The sequence below is a fragment of the Lissotriton helveticus genome, chromosome 3_1, assembly GCF_964261635.1.
Source record: "Lissotriton helveticus chromosome 3_1, aLisHel1.1, whole genome shotgun sequence".
Classification (NCBI taxonomy): Eukaryota; Metazoa; Chordata; class Amphibia; order Caudata; family Salamandridae; genus Lissotriton; species Lissotriton helveticus.
In genome coordinates, this window is record NC_136061.1 from 1366889900 (window position 1) to 1366917886 (window position 27987).

General features: G+C 46.0%; 1 protein-coding gene across 2 annotated transcripts in view; it reads left to right on the top strand.

The window, feature by feature from the left end:
* SLC35F5 (solute carrier family 35 member F5) overlaps nucleotides 1-27987 on the top strand; it is a 786684-nt gene that overhangs the window by 323694 nt on the left and 435003 nt on the right. For both annotated transcript variants that reach the window (XM_078682012.1, XM_078682011.1), the window contains one exon: nucleotides 4069-4150. In XM_078682012.1, coding sequence (XP_078538138.1) covers nucleotides 4069-4150 — 82 coding nt within the window. The remainder of the gene's footprint in view (nucleotides 1-4068; nucleotides 4151-27987) is intronic.

Below are 27987 nucleotides of genomic sequence, written 5' to 3' on the forward strand. Positions count from 1 at the left end.
TGGTTTGGCAGTTGTAATAGTAGAAGTTTTCATATAATGGACAACTTAAAGTCTTGAGGGAAACTGATTTAACAAGGTTCCCCATCTCTCATTATTGCTTACTGTGCACCTGATCTGAAAAAAGGGACAGTCGATCCTGATAACATTAGCTCGTAAAACTTTAAGCAGAAAGAGCTTCATGGGTGAGTCTCTCATGAAATTAATTAAGGTCTTCCAGGTGTTTGATCTATTGGGATCGAGCCTGTAGGGATCCCTGTGCAAACACTAGAGTTTGATCGGCGGTCTTCTGACTGGACATCTTTCGGAAGATATCTGTTGGCGTAAGGTAATAGTATTCTTTTATGTCTGTAACTGCAGTCTCTGAGGCTTCTGAGATCCCAATAAACCATAGATTGTTACTGCCTGTTCTCTATTGTCTCCATCCCAGAAGCAAGTAATTTGTTTGCTGCTTCTACTCATTTAAATCCTGTTGTAAAGGTTGATCTCAAACATCTTTACCAAAGGTTGAGTTTGTTGACCTAACTCTAAGGTTTACTTGCCTAAACATTCGGGTTTTGTTGTAGAGCATTTGCAGTCCATCATGATTGCTTATTGTTGCTTCCAAAGGTCCTAAATATAGTCTTCATGTCCCTCAATGTCTGACTTAGAACTAGAACAGTAAGAGCTGAAGCCGTGATCCTATAGTGGATGTTTGTCTATTGATGTTACAAAGATAGAGCCTTTATCGCTGTTCACAGTTTCCAGAACCATCTTTCACCACTAATGGAAGACCCCAAGTTTGTGAAGTGTTGCAATCAGTTAGCTTCCACATAACTATTTATTTCATCGTCTGAATTGCTCCTACACCTGCTTCTAACAACACCGAAATAATTCCTTTGTTACTGTAATTGTACTCCTCCCTGGAACATACTCTTCTTGGTGGTGATCCTCTGACAGACTTAGTACATTTCCACCTGTCACTAAGGAATACTGAACAGCATGTTGGCTTCTATTGCCATTTTGCAAGTTTGAGTTCTTTGAGCTCGCACTGATATTAGGTTGAACTACTTGCTCTAGAACGGCATTCAATAGAAGGTTTGGTTGCTCTCACAAATATTCGAAGTCTCTGCAGATGCATCAGTGAAGAAAGGGGTGGCACTGCCATTTCCAACAGACTGATCAGCAGATTGATTCAGGAGAGTTACTTTCCCATCAGCCATCCCATGAGCTAAAAATGACGGTGCAAAACCGTTACACTGGTCATTCAATAGCCCTTTACCTGTTATCCATTGCCCCGCTATGCAGAAACCCACCCATAGTAAACCGAAAGCTGCTTAACAGTTTTACACTGTGGTTCCAGGATAAAAGACTTATGTGCATCACTTTTATGTGAATGAACCTTGAGCAGGGAGAATCTTGAGCACTTCACTTTTCCCCGTCCTACCCATTCAACCATAATTTGTTGGAACCAGGACTAATGATGCAGCTTTCGTTTCAAAGACAAAATCACTTTCAACTCTTCCAATACCCATCTCCTTTCTTTGAATTTGAGGACTAGTGAAAAGGTCATGAAAATTGTATGAGACCCCCAGAGCCTCCAGTAATATGACCTTGATTTCCATGGTTCTCATTTAATAGTAAATTAAAGTTTGGTCATGTGAGGTGCAACTATATTCTACTGTCTCCGCTTCAATGTGAAACATTGGATTTCAAGCAAACATTGAACAGGTGAAATGAGAATGACTCCCCACTTCTCCTCCACCAAACGCATGAAACATTAGACATATTTTTGCCTAATGGGCTTCAAAGACAGGGTAGTTTTCATCCCCAGAACTGAGAAGCTCCAGTCCCCGTTGCGATTAGCCAGCAACTAGCACATGCATCCATAAGTGCAATAATCTATGCTTTCCCATTGACAGAGAAGAAATAATATCAAATGGGCAAATGTTTCATGATAAATAAACAACATGCGCAGAATCTAACAGCTAATCTGTGCTTAAAATAATGTCATGCACACAAATTACCCAAACCCAGAGCACCTTAACAAAAGGTGAAGTACAAACTAAATATCCCATGGCCAAGTAAAACAAACCATAGAATAAATTCAGCATACAGAGTCTGCCTATCAAACTGTGGACTCAGAAGAACACATTTCCAGTCCCTTGGTGGAACTGGTGTAGGTATGTAGTTTACCAAACTCCAAGCTCTCTGTCCCAGAAAAAACACACCACCTCCTCCCTGGGAACCTCAACAGTGCAGTCGAATTGCTAATTTGCACAGGGTCCTGGTGCCCATCTATTTTGATTCTATCTCTCCATTACTTAGCACCAAGCATTGCAGACTCTGACTCATCCTTACCACTTCCATGTTTGCTGGCCCCAGCACCTAAAACGAGTTCCTGCAATCTCTTGCTGTGGGGTGGTGAAAGGGACCTCGAATAAAGAAGCAATTGAGAGCTGGATGCTGCTCCTCAACTGTGCTTTTCGCACAGAATTGTGTTCTGTCCCTACTCTTCCACTTTACATGTGGCAGACTGCTGCCCATGTGCATGGTTAATGCGTTTGTTGGACTTCAGAACTTTCAATGCATTTGTGGCCCCACTGGTGTACATGTGTTTTTACTGCATTCATGTCACCAAGTTGCTGCAAGCTGCCCATATATGTGCAAGAGTCCTCAAGTGAGTCAAGTAGAGCAAGATGGTCTATTTGATGACAGTCCCTACTTTCCATACTGGTATGTCCAGCTTCTTAGTAAGCATTGCACCTGAAGTTTGACTATAGTTAGTGGTCTCTGATAATTTAGCTAAGAATATCACTATGTGCTTGTTTTACTTGCTATTACCCCATCCTTCCTGATGTCTGCTTGTTTGATCACCTTTATATTACCTTTTTACCCGAGCACGTCCAGTACCTCCTATATAGTTCCTGACTTTTAATAATATCTGACTGTTTTTGATCATCTCATTTACTTTGCTGTGTTAATAAAAAAATAGCACACATTAAACAAAATCACGACTGTGTAATAACCAATGCCAATTTCCTCTTACCTGGATGGATCTGTGATGAGGTTTAGGTTTTTCAGACACCTAACCAGTTCCTGGCTGTGCTGTCATATCAGAGCCAATCTGGGAGGCGGATGGATGAGTCTGGGGGATTGGAAGTGGGAGGTGTGGATTTGAAGAGTATTGGGGCACCGGAAGGTTTGCTGAGAATTGGGGAAGAGGAAGTGGCACCCTGATCTGGAGGATCCCTCTCCTCCCTCCCTAATCTAATTTAGCTCCACCTGGCTTAAACCTCCAGTTTGTGCAGAAAGCGTTTGTCGCAATAGGTAGCAGCTGAATGCAGTCTCCCTGTGAGTGGCCGGCCACAAGCCTCAATAAAATGTAGTAATAAATGGTCAAGGGACTTTGAAGCTCCTCCTACCCTAGTCCTTTATCTGGCTTTGATGGTCAAGTTCCGTTTTGCCTTTTTATAGACAATTGCCTGGCAAAAGCCAGGAGCCAATGAGAAGGTAAATGATTATCAAGGAAATCATTGTAAAGTGGACCACAGAAATTATCCATGGAAGTGTAATTTTATCATGGCCATAGCCCCTCACCGTCATCTATTGGACTCTATTTGTCGTCCTTACTATTCTTCCATCTGCTATTTCCTCCTGTTTTGCATCCGCTCAGCTTGCATTGACCTAAGGCCTTTAGGCATTTCCACAATGGTCTCACTTTTTTTGTGCTCTTTTGCTGTATGCTCCCTTGATTCCTGGCCTTGTTGAAGTCCCTTAGTGCTCAGTATCCCCTTTAATTGAGTTCATTGTTTATCCAAAATTTTAATAGTTAAGTTTGTCTTCTCTTGATGGAGCCCATATACATTTTGATGGTGCCTATGCAGGGGTGTTTCTTTTAACTAGAAGATTCAATTGTATAATGCAAAAGATTTCCATTAATTGCACCCAAAAGGATACCTTTGTGATGATGTTTTAATTTGCAACTATGTGCTGTACTTTTATTTGCAATTGTGATTAGTTAGTCATGCACTTTTTCTGATGGAATAAAATGTCAATTTTGAACTGTCTTTTCACTACTTCTGTTTTCAGTGGTTTTTGGCAAATTATTCTTATCAAGAAGCACTTTCAGAGACACAAGTTGCAATAGTGAATATCTTATCTTCAACTTCTGGTGAGGTTTACTTTATGATAATAAGTTCAGTGTAATTACTGGTTTGTCATCTTAACCATCTAGTGTATTATGCATGCTCAGTGTTTTAACACAGCTGTTGATTTTGTATATTTCTCCTTGCTAGAAAATAAGTTCACTTAAAAGCATGGCTCATGAGGGAATGTCTTTTCTGATGCCTGTCAGTTAACTCCTGAAATAAAACACAAAATTAGCAATATCTGCAACAAAAAAACATATATTATATCCCAGGCTGAATATAAATTCCTTAAAATTGATTCACCAGTGATACCGGTATTAAACCTCATACCGAAGGTGCAGAAGATGGTGATTAAACCACCTGGTCGTCTGATAATTTCGGCGATTTGAAGACTATTCAATAGCACCTCCAGGTTTTTAGATTTTTTTCCTGCAAGACTGTGTAAAAAATCTGTCATCCTACACAAAGGATACGGGTGTTTTTAGAAAAAAAGTATATGACATCAATTGGGAGGAGAATTTGATTATGATAACTTTAGATGTCTCCTCCCTTTACACCAGCATTGCACATGAGGTTGGTGTGAGGGTGGTGCAGTAGTATTTGAGTTTGCGCCCTCTTTCACTATATAGACATACAGAAATGCTGGTAGACATGCTCAATTGGTGCCTGAAGAATAACACCTTCCTGTTTGATAAAGATCTGTATCAACAGATAAGAGGGACGGCAATGGGCACCTGCTTTGCCATCAGCTATGCTAATTTGCATATGGGCTGGTGTGAGAAACAGGTGCTCGCCGTGGACTACGCCCAAGAGATGTCCGATAACTTGGTCCTTTGGACCCGTTATATAGATAATCTTTTATCATCTGGTGAGGTGATATACAATCAGCAGAGGCTTTTATTGGGAGAATCTGTACTAACGACCTGAATTTGAAATTTGCATCACAGATAAGCAAAGAGGAGGCCCAATTTGTGGACCTAACGGTGTACATAAAGGAGGGTGAAATAAACACCAAAACATTTCGAAAAGAGACGGCGGGCAATACAATACTTAATGCCCGCAGCTTCCATCCCTCCAAACTGGTGAATAGCATCCCTAACGCTGAGAATTTGAGGATGAAAAGAAACTGTAGCTGTCCTAATCAACTGTATCAAGCGCAGGAGGAGCTGAATGAGAGGTTTGAACAGCGGGGATATAGTAAGGCAGTTCTGAAAGCAGCAAGGGTGAAGGCTAATGCTAAGCCTAGGGATCCTTTTGTACTGAAACTGTGATGTCCAGAAAATGTGTGGTAATGGGGTCGATATGTGCTGTGAAATTCAAATTATATTCATTTGTATTAATGAGATCCACAAATCTGTTGGCCTCCTCTTGGGTCCCTCTCCATACAATAAACACATCAACAATGTACCGCCACATTTCAATCACATGTTGTTCAAAGAGTGCTCTATGTTCAACCTTGAGGACATGCTCCTCCCACCAGCCTACATGTAAACATGCATAGCTGGGGGAGAAGCATGCCCCCATTGCCACGCCCTGTTTTTGCTTAAATATTTTACCATCAAACAAGAAAACATTATTAAACAAGGACCAATGAATCATCTTCAATAACATTTGGTTATGTCGATACAGCTCAATGTTTCTACGTTTGAGATAGTAATCAACAGCTCTGAGCCCATCTTCATGCTTAATGCTCGTGTACACAGCGGTAATGTCAAGAGTTAAAAACAAATAGTCTTCGTCCCACTGCACAGCACTCAATTTAGATAAAGTCACTCGAGTCACGTAGATATGAAGGTAAGGTATTTACATGTTCTTGGAGGTAGTAGTACACATATTTTGAAGTGCATTCAAATGTGCCATTTCTAGCAGAAATATTAGGCCTTCTTGGCATAGGGTCATTGCCTTTGTGCACTTTCGGGATAAGATAGAAAATGGGCAAGGTGGGATGTTCCTTGTGTAGAAATGTATACTCTTCTTTTGAAATCAGGCCTTCTCTTTGCCACAATAAGAGGTCATTTTTAAAATCCCCATTCATTTTCTTCACAGTGGCTGCATTGCTGCACTCATAACACTGTTCATTGTTATTGTGTTTGTATTGTATGATGCTTTATCCCACATCACAATATTTCCCCCTTTGTCTGAGTTCTTAATGACCACAGAATCGTTGTTTTTGAGCTTAGTCATTAGTTTGAAATATTTCTTATATTTCCTCTCGGATTTCATATCGGATTTGCAGGTGTTTTTGTACAGTATTTTCAGCTCATCTGTTAACCGATCATGGAAAATATCCAACGCCTCCCTACGCATAATTGGGACAAATGTCGAGGGGGCTTTGAATGGGCTGCAGCCAGGTGATGAAATATTAACATCCTCTTCCTGTGCTATGGCCTGAGTATTCTACTCATCGAGATTTGAATCCTGATTATCTCCACGTAGAGCATGTAAAGTTGTCAGAAGCGGAATCTCCCCAGCAGTGAGACCCCCAATAGATGTATGAACAAGGGGCATTGTTTTCACTTTACCATGATTTTTGATGGTGAAATACTTTCTTAGTTTAAGTTTACGAATACATTTGTAAATGTCCACTCTAGTTTGTACAAAATTAAAATTGCTTTCGGGACAGTAACTTAAACCGAAGGCCAGCAGTTGTTTCTCCGCATCATTGAGTTGGATGTTTGTTAAATTGATAATGGTTTGATTTACTGATGTGGTTGTGTGTGCCAGTTCTTTTTCCTCTGTTGCCCTCTGCCTCGCATGTTTGGAACACTTCCGCCTCTCCCGCCCATGGCGGTTCCTTTCTTTGGTAATTGTGCCTGCACGTTTCTCGGTCGTTATGACTGCTTTCTTTACTCCCTGATAAAATCAATTTCCTCTGCATAAGAAAGCGGACCTAGTATAGCACTAAAATTGCTATCTATATTGCTGCTAAGATCAGAGTCAGTGTCGCTGAGAATTGCGCTGGAATCAGAGCTGGAAGCTTGCGCAGCTGGGGCAATAGTTTGATCACTGGCATGCGCCATCCCTTGTTGTGTGCCAGTTCTGTTGAGTACCTTTTTAGGTTTCGCCCTGGGTGTTGCAACTGCGTAGCAGTTGCTCCGCCCACGGCGAAATCTCATGATCCTACAAATGGGCTTTGGTTCCGCCTCTGTCTCCCATTGGCTAGCTCCATAAATGGAGGCTAGCCATTGGGAGACAGAGGCTGTCAATCACGCTTTCTCGTGAAAACGCGATTCGGGGGTGTTTCTCGGAATTTTTTTAAGTCCCGCCCCTTTGTCCTGGGCCGCGCTGTCATTAGCTGCCGGCCCGGGACACCCCCGTGACGTCATTCCCCGGGCCGCGCTGTGATTGTTTGGCCGGCCCGGGACCTGACTTGTTTAGGACTTGTTTCTTGTTTTTACTTGTCTCTTCCCCTTTAATCCAAATAGATGGATGTCTCGCTCTTTGTTGGGTGTAGTGTGCACTAGAACTCCAACTAGTGAGTAGAGGTGCATTCCATCAAACAAATCCTCTCACTGGTTTGTCAATCTCATCGAACACCTATCATCGAAAACCCGGATAAGGTACCGTGCGAGGCTGGCATCATATACCTTGAGTTACGATTTACACTAAGCATAAATCATCGCATTCAAACATTGCCTATCTCTACTCCTGTATCAGAAGACGTGATGGGCCTGCAACACATTTCACATTTTCAACCCGCTTATCAAATTATTTGTTTGTGCGGCAATGAAAAGAGGTTTATGTACCTTAGGCTAAAAACCACTTAATTCTAGTAAGAGATTCGGGAAATGTTCCCCGTTACTACAAATATGTGATTTCTCTTTTTGCCGAAACGTCTAGGAGGGCCTAAGGGGGATTGAGGTCATTCTTCACAAAAAACAAAAAGAATTAGTTCCCACAAATGGCAGGTCTGTAACCTAAATATGCCCCCATCTACAGTTTCAACTGCAGCCACCGGGTGATCTTCAGTCAGGGAATAATTAAAAGGCTGGGAATTTTTGAATAAGACCTCCGTGTGCTTTATTTTAAACAACATTTTTGGGTCCCGTTTGTTGTTCAGCGGAGGGCCATGTTAACGTTCCGTAGTGCCGTTTATCGTCTAAGGGAGGACATCGTGTGGTCTAATGGCCAGAGCTGCCTACTTTGGAACGGGGGAAGCAGGTTCGTGTCCCGCGTCGGCTCACAGTCCTGTAATTCTCGGCAAGTCACTGAAACGCCCTGTTTACAAATAAAATACATTTCAACAGCGCTCCAACTCTGTGTTCAGCAGGCTGGACTTTTTAAATACTCAAGCTAATGTAATCTCGTGTCATTTTTGTAAAGGCTTAGTTCGCTTTTTTCTGAGCGGAAGCCAAACATACACTGGTTTTGTCGGCCCCAAAAAATCTATACATTAAGCAGAAAAAGTGAAAGCAGTTAATAATGCACTGATTGGAATTCACCGGTAGCTATTGAGGAAGAGACTCGGTGTCAATACTTGAACCACTTCTATCGAGTGGTAAAGAAGTGTAAACAGGCAGACGCGCATTCGAAAGTGCACGCCATTCCGGCCGACTGCAGAAACGAGCACAATATTTAGTGTCCTAAATATGGCAGGAATTAATTGCCCTAGCGCGTGACGGGTGGGGCGAGGGAAGGGGTAACTACGACTCTACCGTTTAGGAGGTATCTCACGGGCACTTAGCGCACCACTGGAGTGGCCATCGGCAATCCCTTAAGCATAGACGAGGCACAGGAAAGCGAAACCCAGAGGGTTTTGCTGAGGAAAGCACATTTTGCTGCGTAAGAAAACACAAAGGGGTTAAAATAAATAAACGCAGTCACTACATGTGAAGGTGAGAAATGTTCACCGTAGGCGAACGGGAGGATTCTATTTGAAACCACACAGCACAAAAGAAACATGAAAATCGAAATATAGAAAATTGAAGATGAGCACAACTTTCTTGGTGGGAGCATTTAGTTACACCTGTGAAGCCCAGAAAATGTCGGAGGGTGCAGTCCGTAAGAAATATTAGAGCTGCCCTTCCTTGGCAGAGTGCAGGGCTTGGGAAACATTCATCACAGGATGGACAAGTATGTCCTCAAGCAACATTCGGATGTGGGGAAATGTCTGTGCTGGAAACAGACCGTGCTCAGCATGTCAAGTTCTATTTCCTCGCTGGCAAATTGAAAAATACATACTATCCCCAACCATGCACTTATTGAGAAGTTCCACATTTTGTGCATAGTGCGATCTTTGTCAGAGTTTATTAAGCACCGGGGTCAAATTTATATTTAAAGAATCTAAAATATACTAGGTGTGCAAGTAATCATCCATCTACTCAACACAACATGCTAGAGAGAATTGTGGGGATACTATGCAACACACAGTAACCCGTTTGTAATTGCTAGTATTGTAATATTCACAAATTAGAAAACACCTGAAAAGAAAGGTCAGATCATAAGAGTGATCTTTTTTTTTTTTACATGTACTTCTATCAATTTATGATGTGCAACACTTCACATCCCAATCAAAACATCATAATTAATTTGTTTAGCAGAAGCATTTAATAAAAAAAAAACAAAGGGACCCAAAAATCTAAAAATTCAAATGTCATATCTACCATTAAAACGAAAATGCTTTAGTGTTGCTGAAAAGCGTTAAGAACGTTTCTGACCTGTTACAATGCAATAAAAAAAACCCACACACACACACAACAAAATCTTGAGGCGAAGAAAAAAACACATTGGGTGCACAAAAATACACACAGGTAAGTACTCTTTTTCTATAAGGTGGCACGTCTGATTTAGGTAGATACTTGAGAATCTCAACTAGATTTGGTAGTATTTATATTTAAGCTATTTTAGAAACGTCCTCATGCGTTTCGAAATAAATATTTCTCTGATAAACCAGTTTCCACTTCTACAATTAGACCAACAGTTGTTACACATCAATGACGCGAGAGAAAGCGTCAGTTTCGTCAAAAGAGGGCCCCGATGAAAATGCGTTACATACAGACGAAACTCTCTCATGCCACACTGCATGGGATCAGCTCGCCCTGCACAAGAAAGACATTCCCTTGGCTTCCAGTGGTCAGCACATCACATAGCCAGCAGATCTCAGGAGAGGATATGGTTTCTTTAGAGAGATCGCATAAATCTGCCATGTCAGCTGGTCTTCGGTTCAAATAACGAGCCAAAAAAGTTTAGCTACTTATGCTGTCGAAGTGGGCGAGCTTACAAAATAACATGGAGAGCCAAGCCAAGGGTCAAGCTCGCATCTTAGAGCCCGTGTACGAGTTGAGCCCTAGAAATGTTTACTATATAAAGCATATAACAAACAACACGTTAAATATGAAAATGCTGCATCAAATAAAAAATACGTTTTTTGACATGTGGAAGCTTTGACATTAATATGTCACATTATAGCACTACAATGAGAATTACTCATTAAAAGTGATAGTTTTTAAGCATAAATCATTAGTGAACTAAGAGGCAAGACGGTTGTTATGAAAACCCTGTACATGACCCTGATTGTTATAGATCAACATTACAGTCTATTAAAACAAACACAATAGGTTTTGTATATCTAGTCTTTTGAACTCACATATTTGAAAGTGCTCTATTAAGGTATAATGAAGCAAAAGAAGTTTTGCTGAAATAAAATGTTCGCCTAAAATCACACAATTTAAGCGGGAAGCCGAGATGTATCCAGGTTTTCTAGTTTCACTTTATACACACCAGTCACTGTATGGGTATCTATTTGTATTTCCTTATTATGTAAACACTTTGGGCCTTATTTCGATGAAGTTCGCCTGACACCGTTGTGGATGCGGGTCCGATGACTGCTGAATTTTGATGCAACTGCACATGGAGAGGTTGCAAGCTCCCTTTTCTGTAAGGGAGCTTGTGCTGCGGTCGGAAACTTGCAGCAGCACAAGCTCCCATACAGAAAAGGGAGTCTGTTTATCATTGCAGCGTGTGGCAGGCACCTTACGGAGCCTGCCACACAGTGCATGGATTAACAGGGGAACACCATAAGTGCCCCATCGGATCCCAACTGGAGGACGCTGGCTGCTCAGGCCCCTAAAGTTGCTTTCCGACAGTGTTTCCATGTTGGAAAGCCCGGCATTGAAACCCTGCCGGAAACAGCCATTGTAATCATGCAGTAAAGTAAACAAATTCTTGCCAAATATGAAACGTTATGTGAAGTCTTTAAGCAAAGTTTAAAAGCCACAAAGAGGCCATCTCCAAAAATAATTCGAGCAAAATATGATCCACCTTCCATGTGGAGCATGACAACTGGTAAATATTCACTGATGTGTGCTATCTGCTTCCTTGCAGCTTTCTGTGGTCGGAGACTCATTGTGGAAAATACCAATGCTTATGGCGGATATTGGGTTAGTCCATTGATTACCAGTGATCGCCTTTGTCACTCCAATTTGGTTCCTTATTATTTGATGGCTTCATCCATCTCTGGGGCCTATACTTTTATGCTCTATAATGATCCCAGTTCCCAACCTCCAACTCCCGCGTAGGACATATTGTCCAGCCCCCATCTGCTCACACATTGCTCCCGTACCTCCCTTTTTAGGTTTCGCCTGGCGTCCGCTGCGCAGCAGCGTTCGCGCAGGCGAACTCTGTTGATCTACACTATGTGGCTATGTCCCGCCTTTGTCTACCATTGGCTAGCTCCATAAATGGAGGCTAGCCATTGGAAGACATTGTTGTCCGTCACTCTTTCCCCCTCAGGACGCGAATCGGGGGCGTTCCCGTGCCTTTTTTTAAAGTCCCGCCCCCTTTTTCCATCACCCGCCCCTTTTTTCGTCACGGCATTTGGTTTTGGTGTTCATTACGTGTCTTAGAGGTAAGCCATGTTTATTATTTATTTTTATTAACTTTTTTTTTTAGAGTTAAGCTATTTTGACTCTGCTTTTAATGTTTTTTAGGCTTTCTGTGTCCCGTCGTGCCTGGCTGTCGTCTCCGTTTCCCGTCATGCATGTATTCCTTTGCCCGGTATCATTACGCGTCTTAGAGGTAGCCATGTTTATTCCCGTTGTGCCTGGCTGTTGTCTTCGTTTCCCGTAGTGCATGCATTCCTTTGCCCGGTATGTATGCTGCTATTGGCTGAGTGCTGAAACGTGGTGAACTGGCCACCGTGCCTTTGAACCGCGCCTTGTTTGTCTGATTTATTGATTTCGATGAACGTGTGAAGTTCAGCTCCCTTGTTTTGTCACACTGTTCTGGAAATACCGTCCAGTTTCTCTCCTCTTTGGCGCGAGCGCACGTAATGTCACACTACCAAATATATAGTGTCTTGTGCTGCGTTAAAAGAATTATTTGGGGGAATTGGCCATGCTTACATGCTTGAAAAGTCGTCCTTCGGAGAGACTGTTCATTTATTCTTGTTATGGTTTCTCATTTTTTTGGGGAGGGGTGGGGGGGGGTGGAGGGAGACGAAAGGGAGGGGCGGGATATTCGGCCGGAGAGAGGGGATTGGGGGCTCCACCTGTCTAACAGAGCCATGGGTTGGTCTTTCGCTGCTGCTGCCTCGCGTGATTTCTGTGTGTCGTGGCTCTGCGGCAGCTTCATGGACATTTGCCTCCACATGTCTCTGCGCTCAGTCCCTTGAGAGAGCTCACACTGAACAGCTCCAAGCGGGCGTTTCTCGCATAAAGCCCGCACTGCATATTTGTCGATTTTTCTTATGCTGCTAATTTTTGGCAGGCGTACTTGCTTTACATGTTAGCTCATTCTGCACAGAAAACAACACGACACCTGTGCATTATAGTTGGCAAAAGTACAGTTTTTATTTCAAAAAGCGTTCAGTACATTTTTAAATGTACAAAAGTGTGACCAATTATTTTGAAAGCCTATGCTCCTGCACCTATGCACCTGCTATTCTGATGAGAGCTACGCCCCCAGCACTAGGTGGTCAACGTGGCTGTGAAAGGGTCCCTGCGCACCCTGCAGACACCACGTGTGCTCCTGGTTGAGTCTGGCAAACGTTATACTTTAACTTTGTGTCACAGTGGCACTGACTCACAGCGGCCTCTTATTTGTTGTGAAAGGCAGCACAGCAGCGACAAGTGTTCGAGCTACCTCTGGAACAGCAGTGTTGATATGATTAGATTAGAGGAAATTGAATTGCAGCCCCTCTAATGCCTCTTCATGTCACAGGTTGAGCAGGATGCTGCCGTCCTGTCGTGTGGCGCTACTAACGGCTCACCTTTTATTTTCAAGAAAGAAGAGCCGAAAACGGCTTCCGATTTAATGTGAGACCCTCTCCACGGAGGCGGTGTAAGGGGACAAGCAGTTTGCCCTCGCATGTTATTGGACATGTCCTCCGTATGTGGACGCAGGTCACATGACTGATCCTGTCAGAAGTTTAGGCAGGAAGTGGGCGCCTGTAGAGACAGTGCCAGTGACCTGTGAAAACAGACGCTCAAGTCCCACTACTGGAGACGAGGCATTTCATCACCCATAAGTAACGAGCACGGGTCACCATTACCAGAGGGTCTGACGTCACTCTCTGTAGAAATAATACACCCGCCACAGACCTATCTTCACAGGAAGCCTCCCTGTATTCTAGAACATATATTTGTTTAGGGACTTTTCACTGAAGTGTACGCGCCAATTACAGCTGTTCATTAGCGAAATTGGGTATTTGTTTTAAACTTTAACCAATCACTTTGATATGCTAATTATGGTGTAATTTAATTTGAGCTCTGTAATGATGATGCCGTTATTATGGACATAAATGATGCAGTTAAGCTGAGAGTAATCTCATTTGCATACTGTACATGCCAGTAAATTAAGCCCTTTCTTCGGCTGCTTCAGCTTTAATTTTCCACTTCTTTTCACTCGGCGCCTTTTCAGCCGCGCTCTCAGAAGCCCACTTTGTGAGAGCGATGATCACCGTGTGATGTACACGGCTGCAGCCCCACGAGACATGAGGTGTAACGTGTGTAAAAGGCGCATTGTCTTTCTGTGGGTTTCTCCAAAAACTTGGGTTAGCTGAGAAGCCTGTGTCCACTGCCCATTAAAAGCCAACAGATCCCTTTAGCAGCAAAACGTGTCTAAGTGAAGAACATTCACAATCCATCATTAGAGTGTTCTGCTGCACAAATTATAACTTTTTCTTTAATTAATAGGAAGGGTCGTTGTGTAAGCAGAGTTCACGCAGCCTCGGAGCCTCTCAAGTAGAACTTTGCCTCCTAGCTCTCTAAGTTGGAAATGTAGCTTAGTGGGGTTTTACTGCAAAAGTTATCACAACCACATGTTTTTCCAACTATGGGATCAAATATATTAAGTACACAGTGGTGGCCAGTGGTAAAATATGAGATCCGGGTGCCTGGAAGGTCAACGTGTGTAAGTGCTCGTCTCTGAAGTAACTATTTAAAATGGTGTTTATTTTTACCCTTTCAGTTCAAGTTCAGATTAAGCTATTGGCATTGTAAATGACAATGCCATTTATTTATTTATTTTCAAAACCAACACATAAATAAAAATATTGTCATTTACAATGCCAATAGCTCAAACTTTTCAAAAGGCGAAACCATTGCATTGTAAATGCTTGTTTTTCTTTATGTAATCATATTTACGTGCAAAGGTAAAAACCTGCTCTTGCTTGTAGTCATTTATATCTCTGGCAAATTTCCACACTTTTCTTGCTTTATTGGTGTCATCCTGTTTGGTAATCCTCTCTTTCATTTCCTTCATGCTTTTTTCAACAAAGTCTTTATTGTTAGGAGTAGTGAGCGTTTCAATTTCCCTTTCAATCTGTGCTATTTCTTTGATGTTATGGTCTCTGTCGATTTTAGCATATTTGATTAGCAAACAGACAAGTCTCATGGAAGCCTCCATGTTGCTTTCTGCCCACTCTTTCAAGAGGAGCGGTTTGGGGCTTTCAAAGCTGGGGGCCAACATGATTCTTAAGCCTCTCGGCACCCGACCAGCCTCGTGGTATTTTTCTAAGGATTTCACCTCCCACTACTTTGTGAGCTCGCTTCAGTTGAGTTTCTCCAACAATTTCAATAAACTTCTAAGATCTGTATTTTGATCTGCCGTATGTTTAATTTTGTCAGTGATGACCGGCAAATTGAGAAAAAGCTCTTCCGCCGCTTTCTTCCTGTTTCTTAGCGTTTTGTCCGTCATTGCACTACGCAATTTCTTTTGTTGAAATAAATACTTGTTCAAACAATCTTTACGTTGTTTCTAAACACACCACGCAACCTGTAGCACCTCCCGACCTGCTACCAATGATTAATTAGTCTCCCCGACTTACTACACGCATTGCCGATATCCTCTTGAGTCCTCCAACCAGCCAATGCAACACAACGCGGGACAAACAGGCATAGTAATCGAGCAAGGGGCTGTCCACAGAAAAGCTCCAAATGAGCTGCCAATCCACACCGGCTATATATATATATGATCTACTATTTGCAGTTATTTACGACACAACTACCTCATCTCTCCTGCGACCATCACATCTATGAGTATCAGGAAAAGCTTCAAGAACTCCATTCCAAAGATGGCCATAACATCGTATTTGTGGATGAATAGGGCAGCCTAAATTCAAAACCAATTTCCCCTTCATTCCACAAGGTCTGGATTATGTGGCTGCCGGAGGGGGCTCTAGGAAACTCGACTAGACAGCCATCTTGACAGGCCATGCCCCATCAAATTAGTATTAAGTCAGCTATTCACGCTAATGCATCTTATGAGCATAATAGGCTTTCTGCCTTGACCCATGCTTGGGGGATTAGCTAGCACAAACAGTTTTTGAAATAGTCTTGCAACAAAACAACTCATTGGAGTTTCCAGCATTGCAGACTCTCTTGGCCCACTGCTATCTCCAGTGCTACTGAATATCCAATTACCACCCCTCTTTAACATCTTTAGAGACTCACACGTGGTTGTTCAGTTATTCACTGATGATACTCATGTGTTTAATGCATGTCTGGCTGGTGATAGACATACTTTGCATACTCCTTTCACCTAGTGTTGGGTCCGGATGTGTGCAAGTTGTTTTTCTTTAAAGAAGTCTTTTGAGTTATGAGGTAGAGGTATTTCTCCTCTTGGTCAGAATGCGCACGGGCATAGACTCCATTCTTCAATTGTTTTCTTCCTGCCGTCTGGTTTGGACGTGTGTGCTCGCGCTCAGGGTTGAGACAGTTATGGTGCTCTGTTTCAGTTTGTGCTCACCCTCATTGGTATTGCTTCTGATCGCAATTCCATCTTGCATATCGGGTTATTGAAAACGTTATCGCTCATCGGATCGACATGCTTCAACTACAGGCCTTAAGGGCCTCACCCTGTGGAGACTAGATTTCATTCCACACCAGTTGGTGAGAGGATGCCCTGCTGGGGATGGAACAGGCTCATTTCTGTTTCAGCCCAAATTGCCACGCAAAATACTCCCGCACCAACCTCCATCCATGTGACCTGTGTTTGTCTTGCGAGGCCCGTCTATCTTTCCATTTGAAAAAGACTCTTAGAGACCGCCGGGCACATTGACATTAAATGCAGCAGAGCAGTATTGATGATGCCTCGACATCTTTGGACATCGAGATGGCGAGGAGGAACTCCCTGGACCGTCCGTGGCGGAGGATGAGGCATTCTCTGTGGAGGGCCGTTCTGGCTCTGACCTAGAGCTCGAAATGAGGTGCAGGACATTTTGCCAGCTCAACAATCCGTTAGTATGGTAGCCCCTGTCCTTCAGTCCCATCCCGAACAACCTAAAAGACATTCGGTCCCTACCGAACAAAAGGCCCTTGGACCACCACTTTCTTTGGGCCATGGTTGGCACCAAAAGACTGATTTGGATGCCAGCCCTTGGGCTTTGCACCATAACCATACCCAAAGCCCTCAACATCGTTCACCTCGGTGCCAGGTCATTCTTCGATACCTAGCCGACCAGCCACATCTTCGTCCCTGACCGGACCTTTGGCACCGAAACAGAAACACACCTCTGGTCCAAACCAGGGTCTCCACACTCTTACACAAGTGGACATGGGGCAGGGGATGACACTTTTGGTATATCACCTGCCCCAACCGTCCCCTGGACCACATTTGATGTAGATTCTCCAGGGTACAACGATGCAGACAGTACCATGCTCGTCCATCTCTTCCTGATGATTCCCCATCGTACCAGGAGCTCATTGGTAGAACCAATACTTTTAATGAGGTCGCGATACACATGGAACCTCTTGAAGAGGACTCCCTTTTTTTAAACACTCTCTTCCACATGTAGGGCCACCCAATACCTCCCTATGATCAAGGGTATGGTATACTACATCATACAGATTACATCTTTAAAGACCCTGTTAGAGCCAGAATCTTCACTCCCAGGGTGGATAAAAAATATAAAGCCTCCCCATCCGACCTTATCTACAGCAGTGGACAATTCCTCCTAACTCGCTTGTAGTTAATAATGCTTGCAAGCGAGCTAATTCTCAAGCTGCCAGTGATGCACCACCTGCTGACAAGGAAAGCAAATTTATTGATGCCTCTGGTTAAAGAGTGCAAAAACAACAATTGATGGACAGAATGCAGAACAATGTCATACATTCACCCCAGTATAGGGATCTGGGCCTAAATCCATCTTTTTTTGCACTCCGCACCACCCCAGTTCAGACATGGCCATATGCAAATCAGCCTTGACCCTGTGCCTCATGGGAACAGTCCAGCCCGAACTGCCAAGCCATGTCTTCCCTGGACCGGAATCAAGCATCCTAGGACCGGTTTCTGGCTATCAGCCGTCTTCAGCCAGGATAGTTGGACTTCAGTGGTGTGGAGAGCACGGGACTCACGTCTGAGCATACCAGTCCCACTCGGGGTGACAAATGCAAAAACAATTGATGGACAGAATGCAGAACAATGTCATACATTCACCCCAGTACAGAGATCTGGGCCTAAATCCATCGTTTTTTTTGCACTCCACACCACCCCAGTTCAGACATGGCCATATGCAAATCAGCCTTGACCCTGTGCCTCATGGGAACAGTCCAGCCCGAACTGCCAAGCCATGTCTTCCCTGGACCGGAATCAAGCATCCTAGGACCGGTTTCTGGCTATCAGCCGTCTTCAGCCAGGATAGCTTGACTCCAGTGGTGTGGAGAGCTGGTTAAAGAGTGGCAGCTCAAGCCGCCAAACATTGGCATATTGCCAACTCAATGGGTTTGTTTGCAAGGTATGACTGCACCCACTGGGACGAAATGGCGGAACTCCTCTCCCTGAGGAGCACAAGAAAAGGGTCCAGGAGCTTGTTTCAAAGACTTCTATCCATTGTGCTATGGATTTGGCAGATACCGCTGCTAGGGGGATCAATACTAGCATCTTGCTGTAACCCATGCCTGGCTCACCATATCTGGCTTTAAGCCAGAAGTCCAACAAAGTCTATTAAATGTCCTTTTTGATTAAGAACATTTATTGGTGCCCATGTTGATCTGGCACTGGAAAAAATGAAAAAGGATAAAGAGACTGCCAAGTCTATGGGTGCGCTCCACCTAGTCCTCATGGCTCCTTTCTCCACTCCACCTACCAAGCAGGTTCGAAAACCACCTCGTCAGATGTCTCTACCTCCTACTAGTGTGGCCAGAGCCACCACTTCTCTCCCTGAGGTTACTGTAGGGGCAACAATGCAAAAGGTAGACGAAAAGGTGCTTCCCCTTGTGGTGCTGTACCCAACTCAAAACAGTGACGCTTGATGGCATATTTGGCTGTAGATACTCCTGCTCTGCATACTCTTGCCAACTAGTGTTGGGTTCAGAAGTGTGCAAGTTGTTTTTCTTTGAAGAATTCTGTCGAGTCACAAGGTAGTGACTCCTCCTCTTGGTGATACTGCGCATGGGTGTCAACTCCTTTGTTAGATTGTTTTCACTCCGCTGTCTGGTTCGGACGTGTGTGCCTCTCCTCTGTGTTCGAACACAGTTCGGTACGACTTCTCGGTCTTATCCCGCCTTCGACTGTTTAGTTATTTTTACTGTGCTTTTCCAATACTGTGCCACTTAAAATTTGTCGGTTCGGTCACCGACTGTAGGAAAGTAGGATCTGCTTTCATGGTTACCCCCCACTTTTTGCTTGGTGTCAGTATGTTTTTGACCTAGTCTGACTGGGATCCTGCTAATCAGGACCCCAGCCACTGTGCTTTCTCCCTAAATTGACCATGGTAAGTACTTCTGTACATCCACAATTAGCTACTGGTGTGACCTAGGAAGCCCCTAATATATGTTACTAAGGTACCCAGGGCATAGGTACACCAGGGGTCTCCCATGGGCTGCAGCATGCATTGTGTCACATATGGGAGTCCACTTAAACTGTGACTACAGGGCTGCCATTGCAGCCTGTGAGAGGTCACTAGACTTAATACCTATAAGTCACCCCTATGGCAGGCTCTCCAGTCCTGAGAGCAGGGTGCTTGGTTATGAGTGTGAGGACATCCCTACGAACCCCAGCGTCTATTCTCCAGGCTTTGTATGTGTGGTCAGCCATTCTAATACATATAGTGGACATTAGTCATTACAAGATGTCTATATAGTGGCAGCACTTAACCCATCAACATGTTGGAATCATACCCCAACACCGATTCCTGTGTTGCAAGTACGATCCCATTTTCTGGGGGGCTCTGTTGGGGTACCCCCTGTACTACAGGTAACAGCCTCTCAGGGTCTGACAGCGAGCTAGTGCTGCTGTCGACCACAACCATGATTCACCCCTCCTGCTGCTGAGCCAAGCTCAAGCAGGGTAAGATAGAACAATATGTTTCCTGTCATAGGGAGATGTGACCACCTCCCAGACAGGACTTAGTGTATTGTGCTATGGTGGGGGCTCTTGCCAACGCCACCAGACTGCTTTGAAGGGCACGTTTGGTTCCCTCCTTGCATACTCCAGTTTAAGCTAGTTCAGTGAGCCCTTGGCTCCCGTTCTGGCGTGAATCTAGACAAAGGACATGGGGATATCCTCCCCTCTGGGAGGGACACTTTTGTTGTTACAACCTTTCCCTTAGGGTACTTAAGAACTTACCTGTGGGTGGGTTCTCAGATTTGTTGTGGGACAAGACTGAAGCCTGAAACCACGTCCCTCTTCGACCGTCTGGACACTTTGGAACCAAGACTGCACCAAGGAAGTCTCCTGCTGCTCCTGGTCTCGTTGTTCTGCAAGTCTTCTTCCTCGTCTGTGTCTGTGCTTCTTCCAGGTTCTTCGACAGACCTGTGGGCATCAAGGACACCAGAAGTAATCTTCCTTGGAGTGAAGGAGTCACTCCCCTGCATCTGCAGGCACCGCAACAAAGCTGACCGGTCTGCTGCTCCAGCCGTCCTATGGACTTCTTAAGGCTCAGCAACACAGGTAGTGTTTCTGCAACTCCCTCAAGGCCTCACCTATTCTCTCTGCAAGTTTGAGGCCAGTATCCCTCGTCTGAACCGCTGGGACCGAACCCCTGTGTACCATGCCGACTTGCCGTTGCCAAGGCTTGTTGGCTCTGCACTCCAGGGATCTTCGGGCTACAAGATTAATGGCCTCTCCTCCACCAAAGAGGCAATTGACTTTTGAGGATGCTTTGGACACTTGTGTGCCTCTAAAAAGGATACTGCTACAAGTTCTACTCATAACCTCCACCGCATCACTTCCCTCCAAGCTCAGCGTCCTCACTGCATCCTCTGCACCATATATCTTTCTTTTTGGTGAGCTGCTCGAGGTCCTCTTGTGACTCCTGTACCTTTTGCCTGTGGGTCTTGTCCTGTTTCAGTGGGCTTCCCTGCTTGCTCGGTTCCTGCTCTGAGTCTCCAGCTGTTGGTGAGTCCCATGGACCTTGCTGGTCCTAACATTGCTCCTTCTTTGTTCTGCACGCCAGTTGAGGCTACCAAGGCTTGTTGGTGATCCCGCCGGACACCGACCACCTGGTCACCAACATCTGACGTTGTATAGTTTGTGCACGGCTCCTGATCTTCCACTGCATCGCCTGGTCCTCACACAATACACAATAATTTTATTTGATTTAGTTCTCTTACGAGAACAACAAATTTATACACAATAAAATTTCAATTTTTGCTAAAAATGATTGTCACATTAATATAATTTTAAAAAAGACTTTAAAAAGTTATACAGGTTAATACACACAAATTCATTGGGTGGACCCTTGCAGAGGGAAATCAACATCTGGACCGAATTTATATTACATTTTGTTTTGATCGGGGTAATGTATCTGTTCCTAGCTGCTACAACAATCTCGCTTGGACATACAAACAGAACATGTTCTAGATCTTGCACCCTACCTTTGCATAAGTCGCAGAGATTCGTCTCTCCTTGATTTGATGACCACTTAAAAGTGTATGATATCAGCGGTAATATTCTTAGCCGTACTTGAAGTATAGCTCGCCTTACTCCATGATTTAGATTAAAAGAGATTTATGGTTGCGTTTTTTTAAAAACTATTGTGTCGGCGAATTGTTTGTACATTGAGAGCCTGGAGCAGTGTTGAATATCCAGTTCCATGCTTAGCCTTGGTGTTAAGTGCTTCAGCTGGGCTGGTGTCCAAGATATTAACATTTCTAGAGAGACTGATGTTAATTTAAAAGCTTTACTTAGGTTTTTTCCAAATATATACTTTGGATAGTCTTGCTCCAGTGATTCTATTTTTAACAGTGCTCTAAGTGTTCCTGGATCTGCGTGAGCCAGGTTATATGCCCATCTTATTAGGTTTATGATCCCTCTGGCATAGGAACTAACTAACGATAGTTCTAGCCTGAGGGCTTGAACCGGAACTGCTTGCGGCATCCTGGTTAACTTCTGCAGGATTTTCCCTTCTTTGACATCTATTTGAGACCATTCTTTTGTTGGGATATGTTCTATTGCAAATGATAAAACTGCTGAAATTTTCGCATTATAAACCTGGAGCAAGGAGGAGAATTGTCTTCGACCAGTGGATGAGTAAAGTCTTTGGAGAGCCCCTGTATGGGCATCTGCCTGGTCCTCACAGCTGCAGCGCCAAGGTCACTGTTGACTCTTCTGAACCTTCCAACATCAATGGGCATTGCTTTTCAGTGCCTCCTGGTCACTTCTGAGTGGCATAGACTCTGTCCCATCTGCTTTCAGGTTCTTCACTTCCAGAATCCACCCTTGGATTCCATCGGACTTCTTCACCTTCTTATCCAGAGGCACTTTATTCCAAGTCTTCCATCGTCGTCTGTAGAGGTTTCTGACGTCTCTTCACCCCTAAGCACCTGGCTTTTCTGGTGTAGGTAACCTGGTTCCCAGGGCATCCACAGGTGGGGTGGCTCTCCAACCTTCCGTCCTCCATGGGAATTTTTTGGGGTCCTCTGGGAGGGATCCTTCTGTAGTAGGGGATCTCTGTGTATAGTCATAATCTAGTGAATAGTCCCGCCCATGTGCGTGGACCCCGGAGCAATCAAAAATAATCTCTTAAGTTGTCAAAACATGCAGAACTGCACAGACACTTAAGAGAGATTTAAAGACAGATAATGCAGCCTATATCCACAGGCTACACTGTCCAGTACTTCAACTAGAAATTCCACCAAAAATCCACAAAAGCACAGCCTGTCCAGATTTTTCCACAGAGAAAAACCTTGCCTTTACCAGCAAAACCCTCTGGAATGATAGAGAGGAAGAAGTGGACAGACAAGCCCCATAGGCTGCCATTATGTGGCTCAGAACAGGATACTGTGCCTTTTAAGAGAACTTTCCAGAACTCTCACAGTATCCCAGAATGCACTGCAGGTCCCTTTTACTTTCAGTTCTTTTTTCCGGCTCTGCTAGCAGGACCCTGGAGCATTGAGCTCTCCCTTTCTAAGGGTTTATTTAGTGATTTTTCACTTTTTCAAGTGTTTGAGTGTATTTTATTTGAAGTACTTGTTGCTCTCTTCCTTGTGTGTGTTTCTGGGCACCCTTTTATTGTCAAAATGCCTGCTTTGTTTGACAAATGCCCAGAGTGTTCGAGGAAGGAGGCCAGGTCTGACCCACACGAGGTGTGCATCATCTGCCTTCCCTCATCTCATATCCCAGAGCAGTGTGACATTTGCCAGGGCTTCTCCAGCAGGACCCTGAGAGATAGGATGAAGATCAGACTCCAAAGCCTGGAAGACAGAAGACTGAAGGCACAAGGTGGGTCTGGGCAGACTTCCTCTGCCCATGCTGAGGCCTCTGGGGGGCTCCCCAGGGGCAGGAAGGGCAGCAAACGCCCCCATTCTCCATCGGCGTCGATTGCACCGACGACGGCGTCGAGAGGGATGACTGCAGTCTGTTCCCCGTCTCCCCAGGGCTCTGGGTCGAAGCGGCGTCGACGCTAGGCGTCGAGGGAACTGAATAGACCGCCGTCGAGATCAACGGTGACGATTTCATCGTCGTCATAGTCGTCGAGTTATCGACGTAGAGAGGTGGCCCGGCGTCGGCGCTCGCCGTCGAGGCGACACCGCCGTTCGCCGTCGGCGAAGAAGAGGAGGTCGGTGTCGAGGGGATGCTTGACGTCGAGGATGACGTCAAAGTCTCGCAGGCGTTTGGCATCAAGGAGACGCTCGGCGTCGAGGCAAAGGTCGCCGTCGAGGCGAAGGAATTCGCCGTCGAGGAGGAGGCGCTCGCCGTCGAGGGGCCGACGGTCGCCGTCGGGACGACGTTCTTCGACGCCAAAGAGGCGCGGAAGGAGTTCTGGCACCAGGAGTAATTCTAGTCGGCGGCATGTGCCGATATGAGATTCTCCATCGCCTCAGCCTAGGAAGGAGGGAAAGTCACCGGGCTCGGTGTACTCTGAGACACCTCCTAAGCCGAGGTCGACTCCACCTCCGCCTCCCTTGCCCAAGGAGCCTCCGCCACGGACTCCCACCCCGCCGCCGCTCCCACCTCATCCTCAACCTCATCCTCAGCCTCAGCCTCAACCTCAGCCTCATCCTCATCCTCTTCCTCGGCTCCCAGCTGGCGGACAGCCTCCGGTTCCTCCGAGGACAGCTTCACTACCACGATATCCGACGCCTTCTAAGGGGACCCCTCGGCCGAGGCCCCCAGTCAGGCCGAAGTCGCCTACTCCTGTGAGGCCTGTGGAGCGTCCGAAGCCGAGGAGATCGCGCTCTCGGTTCGGTCGGAGGGGTAGATCTCGTAGTCGTCGATGAGATCAAGACGACGCCACAGAAGGCGTAGATTACGGTCCCGCACTGACTCTTCTGGGACCAGGGACTACTCACCGACTTTGTCGGAATCCCCTGGGACGAGGGTGTCGCCTGTAGACTTCATCGTCACGTTCCAAGATGTTCTACTGAGGGGGGCAGCGAAGTTGGGCATCACGGTGACGGTGCCTACGCCCACGACGTCCGTGATTTTTGAGACGCTCCATAAAAAGCACCTGTCTCGACCATGGCTGCCTCTAGTACCAGGATTGGTAGAGCCTGCAGAGGAGTTGTTTCTCATTCCCGCGGTGACGAAGGCTGCTCCCTCCAGGCTCCTTGAAAAGTACCGGGCCCCGGATTCTGACCCGGCTTTCCTTCGGATGGATCCGACACCGGACTCTGTCATAGTGGTGGCGGCTCGGAAGCAGCATGCCACCACCCCATCTTCCACGGTCCCTCCTGATAAGGAGAGCCGCTGGATAGACTCGGCAGGCAGAAAGGTCTGTGGGACGGCATCTACTGCAATGAAGGCGGCTAGTCCCACTGCCTTGCTAGGGCGGTACGATCGTGCCCTATGGGAGTCCCTCCAGCAATTCGCCGAGCTCCTTCCTCGAGAGAAGAAAGAGGACTTTCAAGAGATTCTGAAGGAGGGGATGCTGGTGTCGAACCAACTCATCAGCGCGGCGGCTGATGTGTCTCTTCTGGCGGCACATGGATACTGTCATGGTGTCAACCAGCGACGCCACGCTTGGTTTCGCCTTACATCGCTCAAGCCAGAGGCTCAGCAGCGGGTGGCCAATCTGCCTTTCTCGGGGGAAACCCTGTTTGGCAAGCATGCGGATGACGAGATGGCCCGCATGAACGCGGAGGCCGAGACCCTGACGGCTGTCAGGTTGGAGAAGCCCAAGAGGAAGAAGACCTACCGCCCATTCCAGAGACGGATTGGAGCGCAGGGCAGAGGGCGTGGGCAGGCGTCTGGACAGCAGCAACAGCAGCAGCAGTTCCGAAGGCTCTTCCAGAAGCGCCAGAAGGCGGCAGAGGCGGCCAGCAGTCCGCAGCAGAGTACAAAGGCCCGGCTGGGTCTCGGCCCTGAGCGGTTACTTCCCCTACATCCGTTACCCGCTCCGGTGGGGGAAAGCGTTCAATTTTTTCTGGCAGAGTGGAGAAAAATTACTCAGGACAAGTGGGTGCTGAATATTGTTTGCAATGGATACAGTCTTCGGTTCACCAGCCCGCCTCCAGCAATTCCTCTGGTCAGCTCGCAGTTTCAGCTGCGCGAGCTCCAGGCGGAGGCCGATATCCCGTTAAGGAAAAGGGCGATAGAAGACGTACCTCTGTCTCAAAGGGGAAGAGGTCTGTACTCCCGGCTCTTTCTGGTTCGCAAGAAGGACAAGAACGAGTTCAGGCCCATTCTGGATTTGCGACAAGCAAACAAGTGGATTCGCAGAGAGAAATTTCGCATGCTGTCGCTGCATCAGATTTATCCTCAGCTGCAACAGAGAGATGCTATAGACCTACAGGATGCGTACTTCCATGTGCCCATTGCACACAAACACAGGAAGTTACTGTGATTCCAAGTCGGCGCCAATCATTATCAGTACACAGTACTGCCATTCGGGCTGAAGTCTGCGCCCAGAACATTCTCGAAGTGCATTGCAGTGGTAGCCGCACACCTGAGGAAGAACAAGGTGTTTGTCTACCCGTACCTGGAGGATTGGTTGATCAAGGCCTCCTCCTTCTCGGAAGCTCAAGCGCACTTCCAGAAGACGTGTGTTCTCTTGAACAAGTTGGGGTTGCACATCAACATGTCCAAGTCTGTCCCGACTCCGGTCCAGTGCATACAGTACTTGGGAGCCTCCATCAATACGCTGTCAGCAAGCGTGTCTCCTTTGGAGGAGAGACGATTATCACTCCTTCGGAAGGCTCAGGCTCTTATGACCGCTTCATCTACAACAGTGAGGACGGTGTCTTCTCTACTGGGGTCGATGGCCTCTTGTATCTTCCTCACGCCACACGCACGGCTGCACATGAGACCATTGCAGGAGTGCTTGGAGGATCCAGAGGAAAGGATCTTGGGACGACCAGATACGACTGTCTCTGCATGCTCTTCAGTCTCTGAAGTGGTGGTGTTCAGCGGAGAATCTCCTCAGGGGGGTTCCCTTCCACAAGGACATTCCCACACAGACTATCATGACGGATGCATCTCTCCACGGCTGGGGGGCGCACTCCGGAGACTTACAGATACAAGGAACGTGGTCCCAGATGGAGTCCACGTATCACATCAATTTCCTGGAACTCAGACCTGTTCACTTGGCACTGAAGGCTTTTCATCCGTCCTTCCAGACCAACTCTCTGCTTGTACAGCCAGACAATACAACCATGATGTATTACCTCAACAAGCAGGGGGGCTCGAGATCGCGCACTCTGTCGCAGGAGGCGCAGGCGATCTGGTGCTGGCTTTTAGCCAGAGGACTGACGATAACGGCTACCCATCTACCAGGTGTGCAGAATGTTCAGGCCGACGCACTGAGCAGACTGATTCAGTAAAACCACGAATGGGTCATAAACGACGAAGTACTAGGAGAAGTCTTCGCAAGGTGGGGGACTCCAGACGTAGATCTGTTCGCCACTGCCGAAAACAGCAAATGCCGAGACTTCGTCTCCAGGTACTACCAGCAGGGGACGCTGGGGAATGCGTTATGGATCAACTGGTCGAACAGCTTTCTGTACGCTTTTCCACCCATTCCCCTGATTCCGGCGGTGCTCATCAAGCTGTCCCAGTCCAGGGCGCGGATGATCCTGATTGCCCCGGAATGGCCCAGGCAGTGGTGGTTCACGGACCTGCTTCACCGGTCTCTCCTTCCTCACATACGGCTGCCGTGCCGGCCGGACCTTCTCACGAAGTTCGGGGGGCAGATGAGTTTGGCGGCATGGCTCCTGAGATAGTGCAATATGGCCATTTGAATCTACCAAAGATTGTATGGACATACCGAAGGAGGCTAAGCGACCTTCCACTAGGACTTCCTATGCTTACAAGTGGAAGAGGTTTTGCATCTGGTGCAAGTCCAAGAACGATGACACAACGACGTGTAAGGAAGATGTCATCCTTCCGTATCTTCTACATCTGGCGCAGTCTGGCCTTAATGTCCATTCCATTAAGGTTCATCTTGCTGCGCTGACTGCCTACAGGAAATGCCCTTCACAGACTTCCTTCTTCCAGATCCCTGTGATCAAAGATTTTTTGGAAGGCTTGAAGAAAGTGTTCCCTCCTGTCCGGCTTCCTTCGCCTTCATGGGAATTGAACGTGGTGGTGTCCAGATTGATGAAGGAGCATTTTGAATCTATTCATAAGGCTTCGTTGCAGCACCTGTCCTGGAAGGCGGCGTTCCTCGTGGCCATCACATCGGCCCGCAGGGTGAGTGAAATTCAGGCGTTGTGTTGCCAATAACCTTATATTGTATTTCATGCTGCTGAAGGTTGTTATGCGTACTCACCCTAAATTTCTTCCAAAGGTTATATCTGATTTCCATGTTAACCAGACTATAACTTTACCTACGTTTTTTCAGAATCCTTCATCTCCAGCGGAAAGGTCTCTGCATTCCCTGGATGTCAGGAGGGTGTTGAAATTTTATCTGGATAAAACCAAAGATATTCGTAGGTCAGACCAATTGTTTATCAATTATGGATCCGTCAGGACAGGTCTTGCTACCTCTAAACAGTCCATTTCTAGGTGGATTGTGTCCTGTATACAGTTGTGTTACCAAAAA